This window comes from Orcinus orca, chromosome 2 (assembly GCF_937001465.1).
Source record: "Orcinus orca chromosome 2, mOrcOrc1.1, whole genome shotgun sequence".
NCBI classification, from domain to species: domain Eukaryota; kingdom Metazoa; phylum Chordata; class Mammalia; order Artiodactyla; family Delphinidae; genus Orcinus; species Orcinus orca.
Genome location: NC_064560.1, coordinates 61,360,829 through 61,382,661, shown reverse-complemented (window position 1 = coordinate 61,382,661; position 21,833 = coordinate 61,360,829). Strand labels below are relative to the sequence as shown.

The 21,833-nt window shown below is 40.6% G+C and overlaps 1 protein-coding gene across 1 annotated transcript in view; it reads right to left on the bottom strand.

Moving 5' to 3' along the window:
• Nucleotides 1-3,571: 3,571 nt before the first annotated feature.
• IQGAP1 (IQ motif containing GTPase activating protein 1) overlaps nucleotides 3,572-21,833 on the bottom strand; it is a 102,387-nt gene continuing 84,125 nt past the window's right edge. Inside the window, exons 29-38 of the mRNA XM_012536205.3 lie at nucleotides 21,208-21,440; nucleotides 20,472-20,604; nucleotides 19,348-19,450; nucleotides 18,504-18,639; nucleotides 18,020-18,107; nucleotides 15,146-15,358; nucleotides 13,872-14,038; nucleotides 11,874-11,996; nucleotides 8,063-8,171; nucleotides 3,572-5,896 (exon numbers count right to left, since the gene is read on the bottom strand). Of these exons, the coding sequence (XP_012391659.1) occupies nucleotides 5,783-5,896; nucleotides 8,063-8,171; nucleotides 11,874-11,996; nucleotides 13,872-14,038; nucleotides 15,146-15,358; nucleotides 18,020-18,107; nucleotides 18,504-18,639; nucleotides 19,348-19,450; nucleotides 20,472-20,604; nucleotides 21,208-21,440 (1,419 nt within the window). The 3' untranslated portion in view covers nucleotides 3,572-5,782. The remainder of the gene's footprint in view (nucleotides 5,897-8,062; nucleotides 8,172-11,873; nucleotides 11,997-13,871; nucleotides 14,039-15,145; nucleotides 15,359-18,019; nucleotides 18,108-18,503; nucleotides 18,640-19,347; nucleotides 19,451-20,471; nucleotides 20,605-21,207; nucleotides 21,441-21,833) is intronic.

The following is a 21,833-nucleotide window of genomic DNA, read 5'->3' as shown; positions in this document are numbered from 1 at the left end:
ATAAATGAAGAAGGAATGATAGAATATCACCATTTTGCAACCCCTAATGAAATAAAAAATCTAGTCAGTCATTATCAGTGGCTGCCGAATCCATGTGATATATGATGAAAAGCTCATGGGAAACTTTATAACAAATGGGTCAAGCTGACATTTGAACCTAATGATCAGACTTTACATCTCAAAAAGATAAATCCCTGATGTGCTGTAACAGGAATTCTGAAATATTTTTGCCAAAAGGTTGAAACTGAGTCCGACCCACAACAATAATAAGAAACACCAGAATATAGAAATTCTATAGGATCAATATCAAATACATTACAAGACTTAAAAAAAAGAGAGAATTCATAGATTAAGGGATTTAAGAGACCTATCAACTAATAGATGTAATGTGGGGATCTTGTTTGGCACCTGACTCCCATATATGAATTGTTTAAGCAATTGTTAAGATGTCTGGGGAAATGTAAACACTGACTGCATATTCGATATTTCAAATTTATTTTTTAGGTGTGATAATGGTTTGGGGATTTTTTTTTTTTTTAAGTGTAAGAGTGTGATTTCTCACCCTTGGTACTACTGACATTTTGGACTAGGTAGTTTTCTGTTGATGGGGCTGTTCTCTGCATTGTAAGACATGCATTAGCAGGAACCCTCGCCTCTACCCACTAGATGCCAGTAGCACCCCCTTAGTAAGGACAGCAAAAAATATCTCCAAATATTGCCAAATGTCTCATGGGGGGGACAATTGCTCCCTATTGAGAAACGCTGTGTTAGAGATACATACCAAAGTATTTGGTACGTATACATACCAAAGTGGTTGAAATGATACTGTATCTGATTTGTCAAAATAACCCAAGGGAATGTGGGTGACTGTAGAGATATGAGTTTGACCCTGTATTGGTAATTGTAGAGGCTAGACAGCGGACACGTGGGAGTGCATTATACCATTCCTTCTGTTTGTACATTAGACGTTTTCTGTAATAAAAGTTAAAAAATTGTAGTGCCAAAGGAGTATTAAAATATTTCTATTTTTCCAAAGCATCATTAGCATATTAAGTTAAATAAGTTGTCTTTAAGTCAGAAGGTTTATGAGTATAGTTCATAGTCATTTGATGTCTTAGTAAAGCCCCTGGCCTACTTCCTAAGTCCCAAGTCCTGAAGAAGTGGATGATCTAAAGACTGGATAATAAACTCTTTTCCAAACTAGGTAACTTTTTTTTTTTTTTTTTGGCTTTCAACAAAACTAGAGGACCTAATCATGCTAATCATGTGATAATTTTTTATTATAATTCATTGAGATTTGGGAGCTATAACTAAGGAGTCCTAAGAAATGGGTGACATTATCACAAAACACCTTCCATTCCATATACTTATTATGACAGCAAAGGTTCTCAAAGCTTACATTTATAAAAGTGAAAAATAGGAAGAGAATTGGTCATGAGCCCTATCTCATTATAGCAAGTAATAATACTTATCCATAAGTTTTTTAAACCTTCACTTTAAGAACTTTATTAAGAAATGCATTTCATATGTCTTGGAATTCTTTGTCAAGATGATATATAAGATTACTTTGATCAAAAATGCATTAACAATAATTATGATGCAAAGTATGTTTCTGGATTGAGTTAACAGCCTTATGGTCACAGGAAAAAAAATATTTTAATTTTTTTTTCTGCGGTACGCACGCAGGCCTCTCACTGTTGTGGCCTCTCCCGTTGCGGAACACAGGCTCCGGACGCGCAGGCTCAGCAGCCATGGCTCACGGGCCCAGCCGCTCTGCGGCATGTGGGATCCTCCCGGACCGGGGCACGAACCCGTGTCCCCTGCATCGGCAGACGGACTCTCAACCACTGCGCCACCAGGGAAACCCTAGACACATGACTTTTAAAGAGAAAAAAAGATGTCAAGTTTCCAACCGACGAAGGGCTTTGTTCATGTGCCTTTTAAAATAGGGGGTTCCATTGCAGTGTTCTACTGAGGAGTTTCCTTCTCATACACAGTGGGGTGCTATCTTCAATTAATAATAATAACACACAAGTATTAAAAAATAAAATAGGGGGTTCCATTGGATACCTTTAAGAGTGAGGTAATTTTTACCTGGAATTTCACAATGTTGGCAATTACACATTATACAATTTAAACAAAAAATTTGGATGCCAAATTTAAAATGTGTGGAGGGGTGTACTCTTCTCAGATTCTCTTTGGTTTACACAGGTTTACAAGGCGTCTACAGCACTGCTGAGGCACCCCAGCTCCTTTCTGCGAGGCCTCACGGTGGCCACTCTCTTCGAGCATCACCCCAGGTGCTATCCACCTTTCTCCTCTTATTTTCCTCTCGTCCTGGTCTCCTTACTTAACATCGTTATACTTGATAAGCACCTTCCTAACTCCCTCGATTTCTCTGCAGGACAATGTAGAGCACGTTGTTAACGTGTATTTCAGGTTTCAGTAACACACGTACTCGATGGCATCTCCCCATTTCGGAATGAGGAAACAGGCTCCGAAGGGGTAACTTCCAGAAGGGCCCACTGCCAGGAAAGCCCAGGTTCTTACCACGTCTCTCTTCCTCAGAGGCCTGTGGGATCTCCAGCCATGCACACAAACCATCACCTCCAATTTTGCACTTATGTTTACTTTAGAATTATTCCGTTTTCCCCCCCTTGTTTCATATTGTCACTGATTTTCCAATATAGTCTGGCCACAATTTAAAAACACAACAGGATGGGACTTCCCTGGTGGCGCAGTGATTAAGAATCCACCTCCCAATGCAGGAGACGTGGGTTTGATCCCTGGTCTGGGAAGATTCCACATGCCGCGGAGCAACTAAGCCCACGCACCACAACTACTGAGCCTGCGCTCTACAGCCCGTGAGCCACAGCTACGGAAGCCCGTGCACCTGGAGCCCGTGCTCCGCAACAAGAGAAGCCCCTGCTCGCTGCAACTAGAGAAAGCCCACGCGTAGCAACGAAGACCCAACTCAGCCAAAAAAATAAAAACAAAACAAAAACACAACAGGATGTTTCCATATGAATTTGTATGTTAAGTAAGGGTGCCCCCCGGGGCCGTACTTAAAAGGAAACCATTTTTCCTCCCTTTTGCTGCTGTTTACTTTTTCCATATCCAACTTCCCCTAGTCTTTTCTGGTGACTTGTATGTAACATAGAAGTCCCCTGAGGGACACACTATGACCTAGGGTGCTACTGTCATAAAACATTTAATGCTGCTCTAATTTGAAACTTCCAGCCATTAGCTGACATTGAAGTGTCCACCAATAATGATTAAAAACAATTCTGGATTATTAAAAAAAAAACTAAGTGACATTATGTTAGTTCTCCACCTCCCCCCACCCCCCGCCCCAGTTCTTTTTATGTGGAGGCTACTTCAAGCATTTTACATTTAAGAAGGCTAAACTCACAAGTTAAAAATTGCTTTGAGATAGCTGACTTGCGTTTGTTCGTTCAAAAAGACTATGAAGGGGTTGTTTTTGTTGTGGTTTTCAATTATTAAATCTCACTCTAGTTAACACTGTTTTGCAGGAACTGCTAACAATGACACTGAGAAAAAGAAACACAAAAACGAACAAATGGCCTTTTATTTCATACAAAGATACAAAGGAAATTGTGTGCAGCAACAATCTGATGGGCAGTCCAAATTCTTGAGGGAGGAAATTCATGGTAAATGTCACGATGGCTGGTTGAAGAGAACGTCAAAGAAGGAGAGAGTTGAGACAGAGATTGCTATAGCTAATAAATTAAAATAAGAGCTACAAGGTGTCAATGCCATGACTTGAGCTCGTCTGGGCATCCTCAACACTGTTAACACGGTTAATTCTACATAGTTACCATCAAACTTCTTGAAGTGTATTTTGTGCTATTTTGCATTAGAAGTTGTGTTAAGGGAACTATATCCTTACAAATAATTGAAACATCATATTTTGTTAAAGGAGTTGTGAACTTTGCTCACTGTCTGTCATGAATGTGGCCTTTGGGGCATGACATGCATTTGGGATGAGTATCATCTTTTAAGGTAAAAGGGTTGACAATTTGGTTGGTCCCAGTTTTTGAGGCAATGCTACTTATATAACATCTTCTTTTAATCTGAGGAAAATATTTATTAAAAAATTGTCTTCCAAAATACAACAAAAAACAAGGTGAAGGTAGTGGAGACTCCTTCCGTGGCACTCCACACCTCACCTCTTCACCTGCCTGTGGGCTGCCTGGAGTGTGTAGACTCCTACAACTATTACATTTGCACCCGTGGACCTGACTGAGTAAACAGTCCGTCATGAAATCCACATTTCCAACACTTACATTTGTAATTGGGACACATCACATGATTTGTTATTAATGAAACAGTTTATTGGCTTTAAATATACATCAGTAAATTTTTATATGTTAGTTTATGTTTTACGATAAAAGAATACTGAACCAAAACATCAGAGAAAATAGAGGCTCAGTAGCATGATTTCAATATATTTTCCTGAATAAAAAGATTTTTTTTAAAAGCATATGACTTAATCTAAGAATGAAAGCTTCTTAAGCTCAATGTTTAGAATTGGATTGTTTGTGATTAAATTAAAAAACTGGAGTTCATAAAATAAAGGCACAGTGTGGGCAGCAAGAGAAAAGAAAAAGAAATAGGGAAAAATAGATTTTAATATCAAGTATAACATCAGTTGGCTGGTTTTGTTTGTTTTTGTTTCAGTCTATTTAAGGCAAGATTATCTCTCTGCAACCCTGCAGATAAATCCTAGTGTTTTAGCTATAAGAAAGTTTTAAGAGTTCAGATATACAGATAAGCCAATTAAAAAAAACCCTTTTCTTACAGTATTCTAAAGGCTTTTGAAGCATTATATAAATCTTTAAAATTCCTATCACCCACATTTTAAGAAATAAATCTACACTTTAATAAGACACTCTTAAGATATAAAACAGTTTTGAAAACAATTACATTCTACGCTAGAGCTTACCCATTCCTTTGCCACAGGGACAGAGTGGACTGTCTGAATCTAGTCAATCTCTGCACTAACACAAATGAGCAGGCGCTCAGACCATTCCGAATTTACCTAAATAGCTTAATTTTATCAGTGGGACTCTCCCATCCACTGAGGAGAGAGTTACACTAACAGAACTGCCCAAATTTAATGGTGAAACTTAAAAACAATATCCCCCTCTTTCTAGAAATGCTTCCTTTGAACACAGAACAGTGACTTCTATTAGCTCCCGCCCATAAAGGAAAACAGAATGGAAGAGAACCAATGACTCCCCGTATCCTTCCATTCTACGGATGAGACAGAAATATAAGGAACTTTACTTTTAAATGACAACCTAATAACTATGGATAACCTGACATTTTAATTATGTGTCTTATATGTATGCATGTTATCGGTGCTAATGGCTTCCACTTCTAAATAACAAGAATTCAAATCCCACCATCCCTATTGCTAATTGAAACAAACACGAAAGCTTACAATATAGTAATGCAACCTCTAAGACTGTAACAACATGAGAGATTTCAGGGGAGTTCTCACTCTTTCCTAAGGGACAGAAGAAAATGCAGGAATAAGAAGGGTCAGACTAAGCCTGAAATACAATTTCCCTACGAACAAGGGGCAACAAATGTCCCATTGAGCAGGAGGGGTTAAACATGTGGCACTGGGGGTGTATCAGATTGAGGCAATGGTGTGGGCTGGGTGTTTGCTTCCTATGAGTAGAGGAGCACCCCTAGAAAGGTAGCCGAGGGGTACTTCTTTCTTCATCCTTCTGGGCTGGCAGCAAATGATCAATTACTTCCCGTAGAACTTTTTGTTGAGAAGGAAGATCAGGAGGTTGACATTTACCTTCGCTCTATCAAATAATTTCATGACTGCGACGCCTTCATACTGTAGTTGCAGCAGGTCCTGTTCAAAAAATCATTCTGACAGTTAATCAGGTCTGTGGAACAAGAAAAGGAAGGACACAATGTAGGGAGGGATCCAGAAGGAATGAGGCATGCCTTGTGTGCCAGGTATGAACTGGGGTGAGAATCAAGTCCCCAACTATGGAACTGCCTGCCCGCAGCCTAGTTCGTCTAAGTGATGTGTCACCTGGAGAAGGTGATGGCATTTCAATCCGTGACGAAATATACTAACAATTGAAAACAAGATAAGGCCAGTAATGTCTCAACACCATCTACTAGAGTCTTAATTTCTATTTCAAATGACAAAGCTTTTATACCCTGAACGCAAGGGGAAAGAGAGGACTAAATGTTTTTTATGTGTTTACTATGTGTTCCACAACGTAGAAGCACGTTAGATAGTGTCTTTTCAAGTCCTGTCAAAAATCCTATCAGGTATGATTATCTCAAATTTAAAGATGAGGCTTCTGAGGCTCAGAGATGTTACATGACCTGCCCGACAGTACAGAGCTGGATGTGGTGAATCTGGATCTGACTGCAAAGCCCCTGCTTTCCCCACTACCCTCCACTGTCCAGAACAAATTGAGGAAATCTGAGTGGTCGCACCCCTAAACTTTGGAAGAGTGGTGATGACAAAGCAAGAGTCCAAGGGCTTGAAGGGATCCCGAAAGTTCAACCAATTCATCTTTTGGAAAAATCTTAGCAGCTCTATGAGGACGAGGACCCTGGTGCATCACCTGCACCTAAGACAATACCTTGCACCTGGCAGTCATTCTGCACTTAATGAATTTGTGCATGGAGGAATACACTACCTGAGGCAGACTGGGCGGCCTACATGAACTTGGTGAAACTGAGGGAATAATAGGATCTTTTCTGTGTAAGGACTTGAGTTATCTATGTGCATCACAAAATCATTTCAAATCTGTACAGTTAACGTGTTTTGAGGGTCTACTGGTCACTAAGAAGGAAACAAAGAAATACTACCTGTCCTTAAGAAGTCTGCAGTTTGGAAGTTAAGAGGAAAATAAGTCAATGCCTGTGGTGAACAGGGGTTGTCTCTACAGGTTATGGAAGTGAAGGAGAAAAAAACTGTGGCTTTGCTGGTGGGGCAAGCTTTAGGGGTTGTAACAACGTGAAAGTCCTCAATAAATGATGGAAGAATAAGAGGTTGGGGAGAGCCCCCATTTAAGGGAGATCAATGTGTGCAAGAGCCCAAATGCACGTTCAGAGAAAGGCCCCTGCCCAGCTTCATGGAGTGCAGCCCTGTGTGGGTACCAACGATGAAGCACTGTGTTCATAAAACTAACAGAGGCTGGACATTACCTAGGAATCCTTCTGATACCCTGACATTTTTCAATGCAATAGAGAGATTTCAAAATAAAAATTAGGGATAGTTATGTTACAAAATGATTCACTGCAGAATTCTTTTTGAATTTAAAATGGGATTCGGACGAATTCCCTGGTGGTCCAGTGTTTAAGACTCCGTGCTTTAACTGCCAAGGGCCCGGGTTCGATCCCTGGTTGGGGAACTAAGATCCCACAAGCCATGCGGCATGGCAAGAAAAGAAATATCATATTGCATAATAGTTTCAGATTGGAAATCCAGGTCCATCATTTCTTTTTTCATTCTGATGTAGCTCACGCTGTTGTTTGTTATTTGGTCTGTGATCCCTATTTATTAAGTCAGATTCCAGTAAAAAGTTGTTTTCTCTTAAAAAAAAAAATCCTCAAAAAATATATAAATAAATAAAATGGGATTCAGTTTTACAAAGATGCAATTTACACACATCTTGTCAGAAGTACACCTTTAAGCCCCTATATCAAACCAAAATGAGAGGGGAAAAAAATATATAAGATTTCAAGCTACTGAGAAGGTTTATAATTTTGTACTGTCAAGATACGTACCTAAGCATTTTGTTCAAGCCCGAGGTATAAGCTCAATTTAGTGGCAACCTTAAGTGTAAGCTTCAGATATGCTTTCTGAAGATTTACACATCTGCAAAAGCTCTCCAGCCTGTACCGCTCAAATCAGACACACAAAACTCCTCAGCTCACTCACTGCTGACTGTGGGCAGCTTTCCCCACATGGGTCTCCTTTTCAGCCATTCTCCTGACAAGAACACAACTACCTCACACCCAAGGCTTTCGGTTTTACCTGGTGCAAACCCACCTGATAATGTAACATAAACGTCTCCATCTGAACTCCCATGAATTTGGCTTTCACTTCAAAGTCTCCAACTTCTTCTGTTGGACTGATTTCAAAGATAACATTTTTAAACCTGTTGAAACACAACATCGTAAGGGTATGATTTCCGTGTTCTCATGTAAAAATATTCTGTGAAATGCAGAAAGGAGATGAATAAAGTCTTCAAGAGTGAAAAGGCATACAAAATAAAGGTGCAAAGTACTTCTGCAGGTGAAGCAGTGTGGGATTGCTACTCTAAGTACCATCTACTTTGGGATCTGGAGAGAAGGGTGGCAGCCTCTCCTGGCAGCATTTGCTTTCCACTGGAAGAGGAACCACTGAGGAAGGCCACAAATGGCCTCTGAAGGGATGATGTCAGGAATCCTGTTGGCCTTCCATGTGGCCACTGCTGAAACCTAATGATAAAAGGAGAATCAAGAGGAAATTGGGGGCTTCCCTGGTGGTGCAGTGGTTAAGAATCCACTTGCAGGGGACATGGGTTCGAGCCCTGGTCTGGGAAGATCCCACATGTCGTGGAGCAACTAAGCCCGTGCACCACAACTACTGAGCCTGTGTGCCACAACTACTGAAGCCCGCTCACCTAGAGCCCGTGCTCCGCAACAAGAGAAGCCACTGCAATGAGAAGCCTGCGCACCGCAATGAAGAGTAGCCCTGCTTGCCACAACTAGAGAAAGCCCACGCGCACAGCAACAAAGACCCGATGCAGCCCAAAAAAAAAAAAAAAAAAAGTAAATAAATGAGAGAACTAATTATGTTCTGCAAGTAAAATGTTTAAAAAAATAAAGAGGACATTGGGCTAGAAGGAGGAGGAAAAGATGCATGTTTGAATCCATGCATGTCTGAGGACTGGAAGAGGTAAGTAAACAAAAGGCGGGGGAGGGGGGGTGGAGTGGGGATGGTCAGAATGAAAAGAACCAAGAGAGGAGGTTTTCTGAAAGGAGTAGGTGCTACAGAATAAACATACTGAGTACCATCAAATATAAACTACTACTACTGAAAATATTTAGGGTATCAGTCACTCTGGACACCTTACATGCCCAGAAGTTTTAATACACCAGAAGGTGGGAGTATGCTGTTCCCCAGGTGATCAAAGTGTGTCACCCCAGATTTCCAGAACTCAACTACAGAGCAAACTGATCTATTGTGAACAGCGCTGAGAACCATGAAGGATGAAAGAGGGCCACTAAGAAGCTAAACGAGAGGTTACAAAATCCATGTACTAAAACACATGCATTTTACTCAATAGGAGACCCTTTATAAAGATGTTTATTTTATGTGATAAATAATTTTATTTTAACTGGTTTGGTTTGTCATCTGTTTCCTAAGCCCATGGTAGCAAATTAAAAAGAAGAGTCAAATAACAGTAGGCACTTGAACAGTAGTGGCAAATAATGACAAAAAAGAAGGGAGGAGATAATAAATTATAAAACAGATTTGAAAAATGGCATAAAGTGGTCAACTAAAAAAAAACCTCAAAAGACCAAGGTCCCCAACTGAAAAAATGATCAGAGAAAACATAGATAATAAGCCCTGTTTAAACACACACACACAGGGACTTCCCTGGTGGTCCAGTGGTAAAGAATCTACCTTCCAATGCAGCGGATTCGATCCTTGGTCGGGGAACTAAGATCCCACATGCTGCAGGGCAACCAAGCCCGTGTGCCGCAAACTACAGAGCCCATGCGCTCTAGAGCCCCTGCGCCACAACTAGGGAAAGAAAACCCACATGCCACTGCTAGAGAAAAGCCCCCACGCTGCAACTAGAGAGAAGCCCTCGTGCCACAACGAAGAGCCCACACGCAGCAACGCAAGATCCCGTGTGCCACAACTAAGACCCAACACAGCCAAAAATAAATAAAATAAATAAATATTAAAAAACAAATAAACACACACTAAAAAACTCAACCAGAATTCTAAAAAGTGCAAAATTTTAAAATGCTACCTTTTAATCTATTAATTCAAAAATATCAAAAACTGTTTTATTACTCAATGATGGCAAAGAAGTAGTGAGGTAAGTAAGCACTTTCATACACATTTTAGACACTGCTAGAAAATATATATATGAATTAAAAAATTTTTTCAACTGCTATGGAAAACAGTATGGCAGTTCCTAAAAAAATTAAAAATAGAATTATCATATGATCCAGCAATCCCACTTCTGGGTATACATCAGAAAGAACTGAAAGCAGGGTCTCAAAGAGGTATTTATACTTCCATGTTCATTGTAACATTATTCATAATAGCAGAAAGTGGAAGGAATCCAAATGTCCATCAATGGATGAATGAATAAGCAAAATGTAATACATGTACACAGTGGAAAACTATTCAGCCTTGAAAAGGAAGGAAATCTGTCACAGGTTACAACATGCATGAACCCTGAGGACATCATGCTAAGTGAAGGAAGCCAGACACAAAAAGACAAGCATTGTATGATCCCACTTATATGAAGCACCTAGGGAGTCAAATTCATAGAAACAGAGAGGAGAATGCTGGTTGCCCGGGGCTGGGGGGGGGAAGGGGAAATGGGGAGTTGTTATTTAATGGGTATAGTTTCAGTTTTATAAGATGAAAAGGTTCTGGATTGCACAACAATGTGAATATGCTTAACACTACTGAACTGTACAATTAAAAAATAGTTAAGATGGTAAATTTTATGTTTTGTGTTTTTTACAATAAAAAAATATTTTTATACTCTGACCAAAAATTACATTTTTAGGCATCTATGATACAAAAAAAAATAATAATAATCTGAGGCAGAATCAAAGATGTACATATAAAGGTGTTATCACGTGTGTAATAATGTAAAAATTAAAATCAACTTAAAATGTTCTACAACAGGTAAATGGCTAAATTAAAACTACAATATGGAATATTATGTGGTCATTAAAAAGGATACTTTCAAACTATGTGAAAAATGCTCACAATGTTATGAGGAAAAAGCTGGATACATGACTATAAACAGTATCATCCCAATTTATGTTAAAAAAAAGTAGGAAGGTAAGTAAGTAATCATAGATAATCTTTATGTGAATAGAGGCACAGAAGAAAATATACTAAAATGATTTCAATGGCTATCTTTGGCTTGTTGGATTATAGGTGCTTTTTCTTTTTCTTTATGCTTTACCACATTTTCAAAGTTCAACAGTGAATACATATTATTTTAGAATCAGAAAAATATAAAAGTTTTTTGAAGCAAAATTAAAAAAAAAATTTAAACAGACACAGTAACAGAAAGCTCAGCTGCCTGAGATCACAGGGTTGACTGAGCAGGTACTCAATAAAATGCTTGTTAATGGCAGCTGGGCCAGGACCTGAGGGAGGATGGTCAGGTCAGGTCAGGTCCATGAACCACATGTAAAACAAGCTGGTGCTTCCCAGAAAAGAAGATGAGGGTAAGCCCCTGGTTCATGCCTCAAGTGGAATAAAGTACACTCCTCTTCTTGTTATTCTTTATTTATCCTTGGTTTGGGCATAGAAAAAAAAAAAAAAATGGAAGGAATGGCTTCCTGCTTTAAAGAGGAAAAGTAGGATGTCCTGAGACAAATGTTCCACAAACAAGGAAAAGAAATACCTCTCTTCTATGACAGGCAAATTAACTGAGTATTAGGCCAAATTCTGTACATAATTAATTAATTACTTATTTTAATTAATCAACTATAAACACATATAAAATATAAAAATGATTATCCAGATAAGAGAAATAAAGTCAATAAGATGAAGATATGACAAATAAAAAAATCAACATATAAAACAAAGTTAAAAAGCAAATACTCACTGATTCACTTGCAGGTCCTCAATTTCCAGAAGAACTCCTTTTTCATGTAGTCTTGCTGCCGTGTATTTTAGAGAAATCTTTTTGCTTTTCTTTCCTTTCATTTCCCTAGGCTTTTTGGAGACCCTGTAAAAATCACATTATGTCATTTTCTATAGGTAACTATCTACTATGAATCTTTGTTGGTAACTCAAGGATATGAGGTCAGAAAACAAACTTCCTATACACAAGCGTAAGTAACAAACCAATTCTAAAATGGCAAATAAATGCTAGGATTCGCCTAAGCAATATCTCTGCAAAACAGGGAAACATTACTAAATTGCTTTTGTCTTTGATTTAAACTATACATTTGAGAACACAGGATGAATTTGACAGTGTCTGAATCCTTCTGTGTCCCTCTCAGAACCTAAGCACCTAAAGTAAGTGTGAGGGCTTCTAATGCCAGCCTGAGGGAACTGTACTGAACACCAAGGGAGTCACTCTAAGTCCCCTGGCTGTGCAGAGAAAAAATAAAAATATTTTAGAATACGAAATTTTTAAAAGCATTTAAGCCAGCATAGCAATTACAGAGGAATGGGAGCAAGGAAAAAGAAACAGATGTCAGAAGGCTGTTGGGATAATCAAGGCGAGAAATGGTAAGAAGAGTAAGCAAAGGAAGAATACAGATGAATGAGAATGGTATCTGGGACTCTCAAGGGAAGGGTCTCAAGAACTGGGGCAGAAAAGCTGGTAGTTGTGTAAAAGGTAATAAATCCCTATGGCTGGCAACTGAAATATCTATCAAAATCACAACTGCACAAAAATCTTAACCCAGCAATTACATTTCTAGAAATCTGTCTTCAAAAACATGCCTACAGGGGCTTCCCTGGTGGCGCAGTGGTTGAGAGTCCGCCTGCCGATGCAGGGGACACGGGTTCGTGCCCCGGTCCGGGAGGATCCCACATGCCGCAGAGCAGCTGGGTCCGTGGGCCATGGCTGCTGGGCCTGCGCGTCCGGAGCCTGTGCTCCGCAACAGGAGAGGCCACAACAGTGAGAGGCCCGCGTACAAAAAAAAAAAAAAAAAAAAAAAAGGAACCAGGGATGCTTGGAGAAATAGCTAATTCCAAGCCCAGGGAGGGAAAAGTACAAATTGAACCAGAAACATCTTGTGCCACAAAGTCAAGAAGTGCTCAAAGAATGATGGGGACATTTCAAAAGGACACAGGCACCAACTCTGCAAGACGGGTTAGGTGGACCTGATTTTCACCACTTCACAACAGCCCTGCCTCACTCCATGAAGCCTTCAGGGAGGGAGAGGAAAAGCACAGACACAAGAGTAAGCAAGCTATAGAGAGGGGAAGCTGATGTGGCAAAATGTTAAGTACAAGTGAATCTAGGTGAAAGGTATATGGGTGTTTATTGTTCTATTCACTGAAACTTTCTGGGGTTTCAAAATTCTCAAAATGAAAAGTGTGGAGTAAATAATAAACTAATCCTTCTAATACGCAGAACCTGTGCTTAATCACGTCACCTCTCTGGATTTTCAATTCCCCTCCCTATAAAATGGGCAGGCTGAATGGTTTGTGGCCAGCAACAAGGAGGCTGCATCAGATCTTCCTTGGCAGCTGAAAAAAAGTCATGGTCTGGGAGCCTGTGTCCAGGAGGTGTAGAGGCCAGGGAATCTAATTGTTTATGATGTTCCTTAAGTGATTTTTGAGGCACAACCTGGTTTGGGGGCCACTACATGATCCCTTTCCTAGATTCTTTAATTTCTAGAGCCAAGAAGATATTTTGGAACACAGGATGCTTAGAAATAGGCATCCTTGAAATCCTCCACACATTATTTATTTACACCATACCATAACAAATGGGACTAGGAAATTACACAAACAATGAGAAGAAAAATAAAGGACTATTGCAATAAATAGATCCAGTGTGTTGTAAATAAAATTTTCCTATGTCACTTCAGTTGCCTCTACTTCTTTTTCCCCTGACATTGACTCTTCAAAATAAAATACTCACTTGCCCTTGCTGGCTAAGTTATCCAAGCAGGTTTTGATGTAGCTTTTATAGTAGTCCACCTGCTCTCCATAAAAGGTGGCCTTAGAGTTCAGAGCAGCGTACGTCTGCTGCAGTTTCACCAGTTCAGCCTTTCTCCTCTGTCGGTATCTCCGCTGATTCCGAATATCCTGAGACATAATTATTAAAATTACAAAAATAATATCATGTGCTTCTTGAATCATTAACACTAGAACCCAGCAGCGCTCAACTTTGCCTTGCTTGACCACACATTTTTAATAGACAGCAATTCTTTTTTTCTTACTCACCTCGAAATTTTTTAAAGATTTTTGCCCATATATCTGGAGAAAACCATAATTCAAAAAGACACGTGCACCCCAATGTTCACTGCAGCACTGTCTACAATAGACAGGACATGGAAGCAACCCAGATGTCCATCAACAGAGGAATGGATAAAAAAGATGTGGCACATATATACAATGGAACACCACTCACCCATAAAAAAGAACGAAATAATGCCACCTGCAGCAACATGGATGGACTTAGAGACCATCATACTAAGTGAAGTAAGTCAGACATAGAAAAGCAAACATCATATGATATTGCTTATATGTGGTATCTAAAAATGTTAGCAATTTTATGTTCAAAAATTAACAAAGAAATTCAGATCTCATCAATTTTTTTCCCCATTTCTATTTAATGAGGCAGGGAAATGTGTTACTTTTACAGACCTCCACATTCTCATAATTGACTTGCAAAGCTGGTTTAAACCTCTTAAATATGTTGTTAGGAGAGGGAGAAAAAGATAACTTTAATATAACAATTACCAAGCTTGCAGTTGTGCATGGTGTGATTTTAGGGCGACAGCAGAGAATGCCTAAACTTCTCAGCCTGCGCCAGAGCCCCTTACTTGAGAAGATTCACACAAATCAAGATTTGATGATCAACTTGATGTTAATTTATATTTCACAGTAATCATTAAAAAGATCTGGAGGAATTCTTTAAGGCCAAAGACAAACTGAGACATAGGAAGCTCTAATTAAGGTTTTCTCCCTACTAATTTAATTTAGGCCATGGAATAAGCCATCAAAGGGCAGGCTAGGACCTCATGTTGGAAGAGTCAGAAACGATTCCCCAGAAGAGAGGACTCTAATCTCCTCTCCTGAAGGTACACTGAACTGAAGGTACGTTGTCACCGGAACAGCTACTGTCTCCTCATAAGCCTCTGAGACAGCTTTAAACATGGCCAGGCCGTCACTGTCCCCCAAATGCCGTACCCTGGCAATGTCGTTGATCAGTTCCTGGTATCTGTTCTTTGGGTCCACGGTGCCAAGCTCTGCTAGCTTCTTCAAGCCTGACTGGATCTTCTCCTTCTTCTCCTGAAGAGTGAGGTTGCTGTCTTCCTTTGCAGATTTTGACTTTTTCATCTTGTCAGGAGTTTTGGCGTCACGGATAGCACGTCTCTGCATGGCCCTCTGGTGTTCTGCTTCCTACAGTAAGAAAAAGAAGTTCGTGGCAAGGTCTCCACACTGAACCACACTTGAATTTATAAAGCTCTCAAACTCTATTCTGGGGGACTTCCCTGGTGGCGCAGTGGTTAAGACGCCACACTCCCAATGCAGGGGGCCTGGGTTCGATCCCTGGTCAGGGAACTAGACCCCATGTGCATGCCGCAACTAGGAGTTCACATGCCACAACTGTCTGACTCCAGTTTATGCATGCAGCAAAGGAGCCTGCATGCCACGACTAAGGAGCCCGCCTGCCACAACTAAGACCCGACGCAAGCAAGCAAATAAGTATTTAAAACAAACAAACAAACAACTCTATTCCGGAAATAGAGGGGAACAAACTTACCCCCACCCCCGACAACTGACAAAGAAACTGCATGAAGCAGAGACAGCTCTCTTTTCATCTAGAAGAGAAACATCTATGAAGTCAGATGTTGGCTTCTTAGGGCTTCTTTCCTGGACAGGAGATTGGACTCCACTGGGTACAAAATCCCTCGTTTTTTCCCTATCACACTGGGGACATGGAAATCATTTAATTTTATTTGAAACCCGGCTTGATGAACGTTATAACCACACCAATGCAACACCAGTGGTCAGTAAATTCTTGCTAATCCTTTTTGCTACCTCGTCCCAGTTGAATCACACTCAAGCCTTCCCTCTTTCAAACATGCTGCAAATGCCAGTAAAGAGACCCTTCTCATATCTGCTCTGTCTCCTAGTCACCAACCAACGTTTGTCTGTTATGTTCCCACCCAACAAACGATCCACACTTGTTGTTGCAGTCTTTCAGCACTTTCCTCGCAGTCTGGCTTCTCTCACCAATTCTCGTTACCATTCCGCCCATCCCCAATTCAGTGCCTTTTCTTAGTTGTTGCCTTGATCATCTTCTCTGCACTTTTTCCTTGCCCTAAGCATGCGCTGGTACCTCCAAGTGGCCCATGGTCATTTCTTTGTAAGTGTTCTCTCTCAAAACTTCAATGATCACCTCTATGCTGATAGATCCCAGCATATGGCTAAGGCTCTGGTACCACATTTTGAACTGTTTTGTACTGGGGATGTTTACATTTGGAAAGGTTTGTAGTTCAGACCTGTAATTTTTCCCGAACTGGAGCAATTCCTTTCCCAATATTCCCTTTTCTTCTAATGTCAAAATTACTCTTCATCAGATAACGCAAAGAGCAGAAACTGGAGTCAGACAGAACCCGATTCAAGTTTGGTTCTGCCACTACAAGTGAATGATCTTGGGCGAGTTATTTAACCTCTAGGGGTCTTAGTTTTGTCATCTGTGAAAGGAGGATGAAAAGACTCACCTCATAGGGATAGTGCAAGGATTACAGGAAAGAACACAGGTGAAAGCACCAAACTAAGCAGATTCTCAGTAAAGACCAGTTCCTTCTTCCCTACTTCAAATTTCCTTCCAAGTTTAACCAGTTGCAGTTACTGGTTATGCCTCTTTTCCTGCCCATCACACACAACTAATGAGTAATTAGTCACAGCATCTAAAAGCTGACAATTCATTTAAAACTGGTTTTCAAATAGTCCTCCCTGCAGCCTTAAGGGTTTCCCAGGGATGCCACGAGTCCTGGAGGGTGGGATTCCAAGGGCCCATCCCTGGGGCTGCCAGAGTAGCTCCAATTTTACCTCTTTTATATGTTGGGATTCCAAATACATTGTTACTTAATGAAAAGGATTCCCATGCTCAAAAAATTGAAAACGAATGACTTGACTTACTTTTCTCATTTTATAAACATGAAACAGAAGCCTTAAACGTGACCCATCCGTCCCTCCCCACTGCCGTGCCACCCCTCACCCAATTGGACCTGGAACCCTGTCACACACACAGATGACTCAACTACCATCTGCTCTGACAGCACTGCAAAATTAATCAATGTCAAATGGTCCCAAAGGTTACAAAGGCCCTTTACTCCTATCTCTCTGGTGCAAAATTCCTAAGTTTTGGGTTCTACATAATTTGTCCTCACGTTTAATTTCTCACTACTCACCCTCACCCACACCTTCATTCTAGATATGTAGGTCTGGTCACATCATGCTCTGCCCTCCCTTGTGCCTCTGTTCACGGGGACTCCCCGGTCTAGAACGTCCCTCTTGTCATACATGCATGTTCTTTGTAAGCTTGGTTCAAGTCCCATACCTCCCTGATGCTTTGCTCCTCACTGGACTCTTGCTTTAATTTCTAGCATTTTTAGGGCCAAAACCATAGTGAATTTTCAGTGGTTTTCTAACTGTTTCAGGGGCATATGTCACACGTCTCCAACTAAGTTCACAGAACTTAGGAGCCACATTCTATTCTTTTCTCCTATCTACCAAGGCACTTAACAAAATTCTAACTATATAGTATTCAATAAATTACTGGGCAGACTCACTGATTCTGCCGCAGGTTAAATTAAAGCACACACACAGACTGCATGTAAGTGCCAGTGAGCTCTGTGCCCTAGAAACAACCACCTCTGGATTTAGGAACCAACAACTTTCTCAATAAGCCCTAAATGCCACCACATCCAGGCCCACCTTCCAGTGACCACCTCTCGCCACCTATGTCCCACCTCCTCAGCCTTGTCACGTGCCTATCACAGGAGCACCTATGCATCTTACTGTGGTACCTGGTAAACCCCCAAACTTTACCTGTTCACTGGTGGCTGGTGTTTCTAGGATTTCAGTCAAGGTCTCTCCCGGCTGGAACCGGATGACATCCACAATCAAACGTTTTGTGCTGAAAGGAGGTGTGCGAAGCATTTAAACATTAGCAGGTGTCCTACTTCCTTCGAATGGACCTCAACAGGAGCAGAGCAAACACTACCTCACAGAGTCCCACTGGGCAGCCCTAATGCAAGGTACGCAAAGTCCCAGGCTTACTTACACAGTTATGACAGAGTGAGTACCAAGGTTAGGATTTCCAAGCTACAAATTCATTTCAGCATCTTATTAGCAAATAAGGCAAGTAAGCCCTGTGTCAAGTATAATACATGAGGTGACTGGAAATGTATGAGGCTTAAATGGCTGAGATGATCATTTTAGGGATGAACAAGAGGACTCATTCACCAAGACCAAGGGACAGAAGGGATCACTGGGTTACACTTACTCCGTTCCTCCTCCTTCCAATACTCACTTCAGTAAGATGGTCCGAGCGTCCATTTCTGCATTCTCATCTCCAGGCACATCAAACTTGTTGGTCAGTGCGAGGGACACTTCTGTCTTAGCGAGTGCCTCCTTATTTGGGTCATTTAAATTGCCAGAGCCTTCTCCTAAAGTTTTGGGACGGTAGAAAGAATCAATACCGTAAACAGAGGAGACATTGGAGAGCAGATAATAATTCAAGTAAAAGATAATGCAAGTTTAAGAAGGTAGTTGAATAAGCCTATACGTACACTGTGGTGAGGACACCTTTTACTGAGAAATAAAATATCATGCCAAATGGTAAAGGCAAAGGATCTATAATAAAATAACTTAACAAATGTTTGAGAAATCATTTCAACACTGTAACATTTCTCTCTCAAAATACTCTGTTCAGGGACTTCCCTGGTGGCACAGTGGTTGACATTCCACGCTCCCAATGCAGGGGGCCCAGGTTTGATCCCTGGTCAGGGAACTAGATCCCACATGCATGCTGCAACTGAGAGTTCACATGCCACAACTGCGGAGCCCGCCTGCCACAACTGAGGAGCCTGCCTGCCACAACTAAGACCCAGTGTAACCAAATAAATATCAAAAAAAATACTCTGTTCATTTCCTTTATAGGACTTATAAATTTCTAGTTACATGATTATATGTATCTATGCATTTAAAATGATCTCTTCCACTGGACTTCAGTTCCTAACAGATAGGGATCACATCTGTTTTCTTCCCTGATGTGTATTCAGAGCTTGAACAGTGTAGAAACAGAGAAGGTGACAATTACAGCACTCCTGCCAATCTCCGCTCTCAGCTTCTGGGCAGTTAAGTCAGAACTTTACCTATTAGGGACTCGATGGTGGGCACATCGCCAAGGTCATCCAGCAGCTCATGGATTGGATCATTGTGCTCCGGGGCAATGGCATCCTGGTGATCTAACAGGAGCTGCATCCAACATCCAGGGATCAATTCCATTTACACACTCAACCCACTAGCCCCCGTCCCCATCCACAATGCCTAACAGCACAAAAGAGGTTAGATAACAAAACTCCCATATTCAAAGCACTGAAAAACCAATCCTCAACAAACTAACCCAAATAAACAATATGATATATAAAGCAACACATTGGCCCGTGATGAATGACATATGTTACGACATATGAAGAGGAAATACTGGTACTCTCTCAACCTTACAGATATAAAGGATTTAAACGTAACCTATATTAGAAAGAACAAGGAAACTCACAGACTTCAATATCCAAGTCATCAATATTCCCTACAACCAGTTCAAATGACTCACATTCATACTTTTACTTAAAGTTTCCAGTATATAATATCTTTTAATTCAGAAAAAAAGTGCATCAGATCAACATTATCGTTATTTTAGGGGTATTCGGCAAAGCCTTAATAAGCTATTACCCCAGGTGACATCGTCAGAAATGACAATCCCTGAAATTTCATTTTATTTCCTTATTTCCTGTTCTATATGCCCCCAAGGGGGGATGAATTATAAAAAATTGGGGAGGGGGGAAGAAGTACCCAAGGGAAAATCACTCAAAGGTGACACAGAGGAAAAAGCTGGTATTCTAGATCATGTTAGAAAAGTAAGACAGAGGGCCAGGGTAAAAAAAAAGGACCAATAAAAACAGTATTTTATCAAGTCACTATATCAGGGGTCACAATGGAGATTCTGAAGCCCAGCCATGGGGATTTTGATTCAGCTGGCCTGTGGTGGGGTTCAGGAAACTTCATTTTTAATAACCAGCCCAGATGATTCTGATGCAGGTGGCCTGGGGATCACTTTAAGAAAGTTAAGGATAATAAGCAAAGGAAGATAAACAACAAGGCAGATGTGATGTCAGTAAGATCAAACTGAGATCTCTGGCTTCCAGATATAGCAGGCAGCAGCCGGAGAAGGCAATTAAGACAGAGCAATGAAATTAAATCATTAAAGAAAAATACTTACAGTGTGGGTGTTGATGATTTCACCAATGGAAATGTAGATCACAGGTTTGGTGAGGGTCACTAAATCAGAGTACTCATCCACATTAAATTTATCCTGAAGCTCTGGGACATCACAAGCAGTTTGGAAAAACCGTCTGAAAATAAACACAGGAGCCAGGCCCCAACAAGTGACACATGTGTGAGAAGTTGACGAAGGACATCCCACAAACCTCTGGGGCAGTGAGTTCAAAAGAAGCCAGTCAAGACAGTTAATTCTAGAGAAACTGCTGCATGTTCGTTGTGCTTGACAGCCTTGGGACTGGCTTGGTTCTGGTTGGTTCTCTTTCCACTTCGTTTTAGTTCTACCCACAAGAACTGCTCAACCATAATTTAAAACAGTTCTCAAACACCTGCGTTGTTAGCAGAACCAACTTTCTAAGACAACGTCCCGAACTCGAACTCTCAACTGAATGTTTAATTTACAAATATTAAAAGCACTCTCCAATTCTTCTCTGGTTACAAAGTAACACGTGCCTAACGCAGACCATTGTTTCTACGTGAAGTACAGTCTATTTCATAGGAATACATTTTAATAGCTCACACATCCTCTTCATCATCCCCTGGAGCTCTGAGCACATGAGATGTATACAACACTGCAGTCCAGGGAATGTTGGGTGTGGTATTTAATCTTGTCTTTACCTTCAGAGTTAGAAACACGCCCACAGAATCTTTCAAGTACCTTGTCCCTTTCCCCTTACCTGAATTTCTGGTAGGACTGGGAAAGATATTCGTTAATGATGCTTAAGTGAGCATTATCTCCCAGAAACATCTTATTGGAAGCTGCATGCTGAAGCATCTTTGCAATGGAGCCAAGATTTCGGCGTTGGTCTGTGGTAAGCTGGCCTCCTGCTGACAGGTCGATGATGTCAAAGGCATCAGGAGCAACAATGGCTGGATTCATGTATCGATAGTAAAGCAAGTTACCAATAATCTGGGAACAGAGGAAAAAGAAATGGGTGTTAAAAACCATTCCACCAAGTAAGCCATAAATGACTTTGCTAGCAAAGAAAACCAGAAAATGTGGTCCTGTGAGAAAAAATTAAACACTACACACACACACACACACAATTTCCCTCAAGGCCTGAAACTAAAATGACCAAACAGCCCTTGGCTGGATGCAGAAAAAAAGAAAATGAGAACAGAACTGAAAATCACGACAATGAAAGAGTAGATTCAGAAGGTAAAAATGATAGACTTAAAGTCTGTTACTGAGCATTTTAGGGCAGCCTTTGTTCACATACCATGGCAGCAAATAAGGCTGCTGTCAACCACATGCACTTTTCATTTTCAGGCAGATGGGCTTTCATTTTAAGAAGCTAATGAA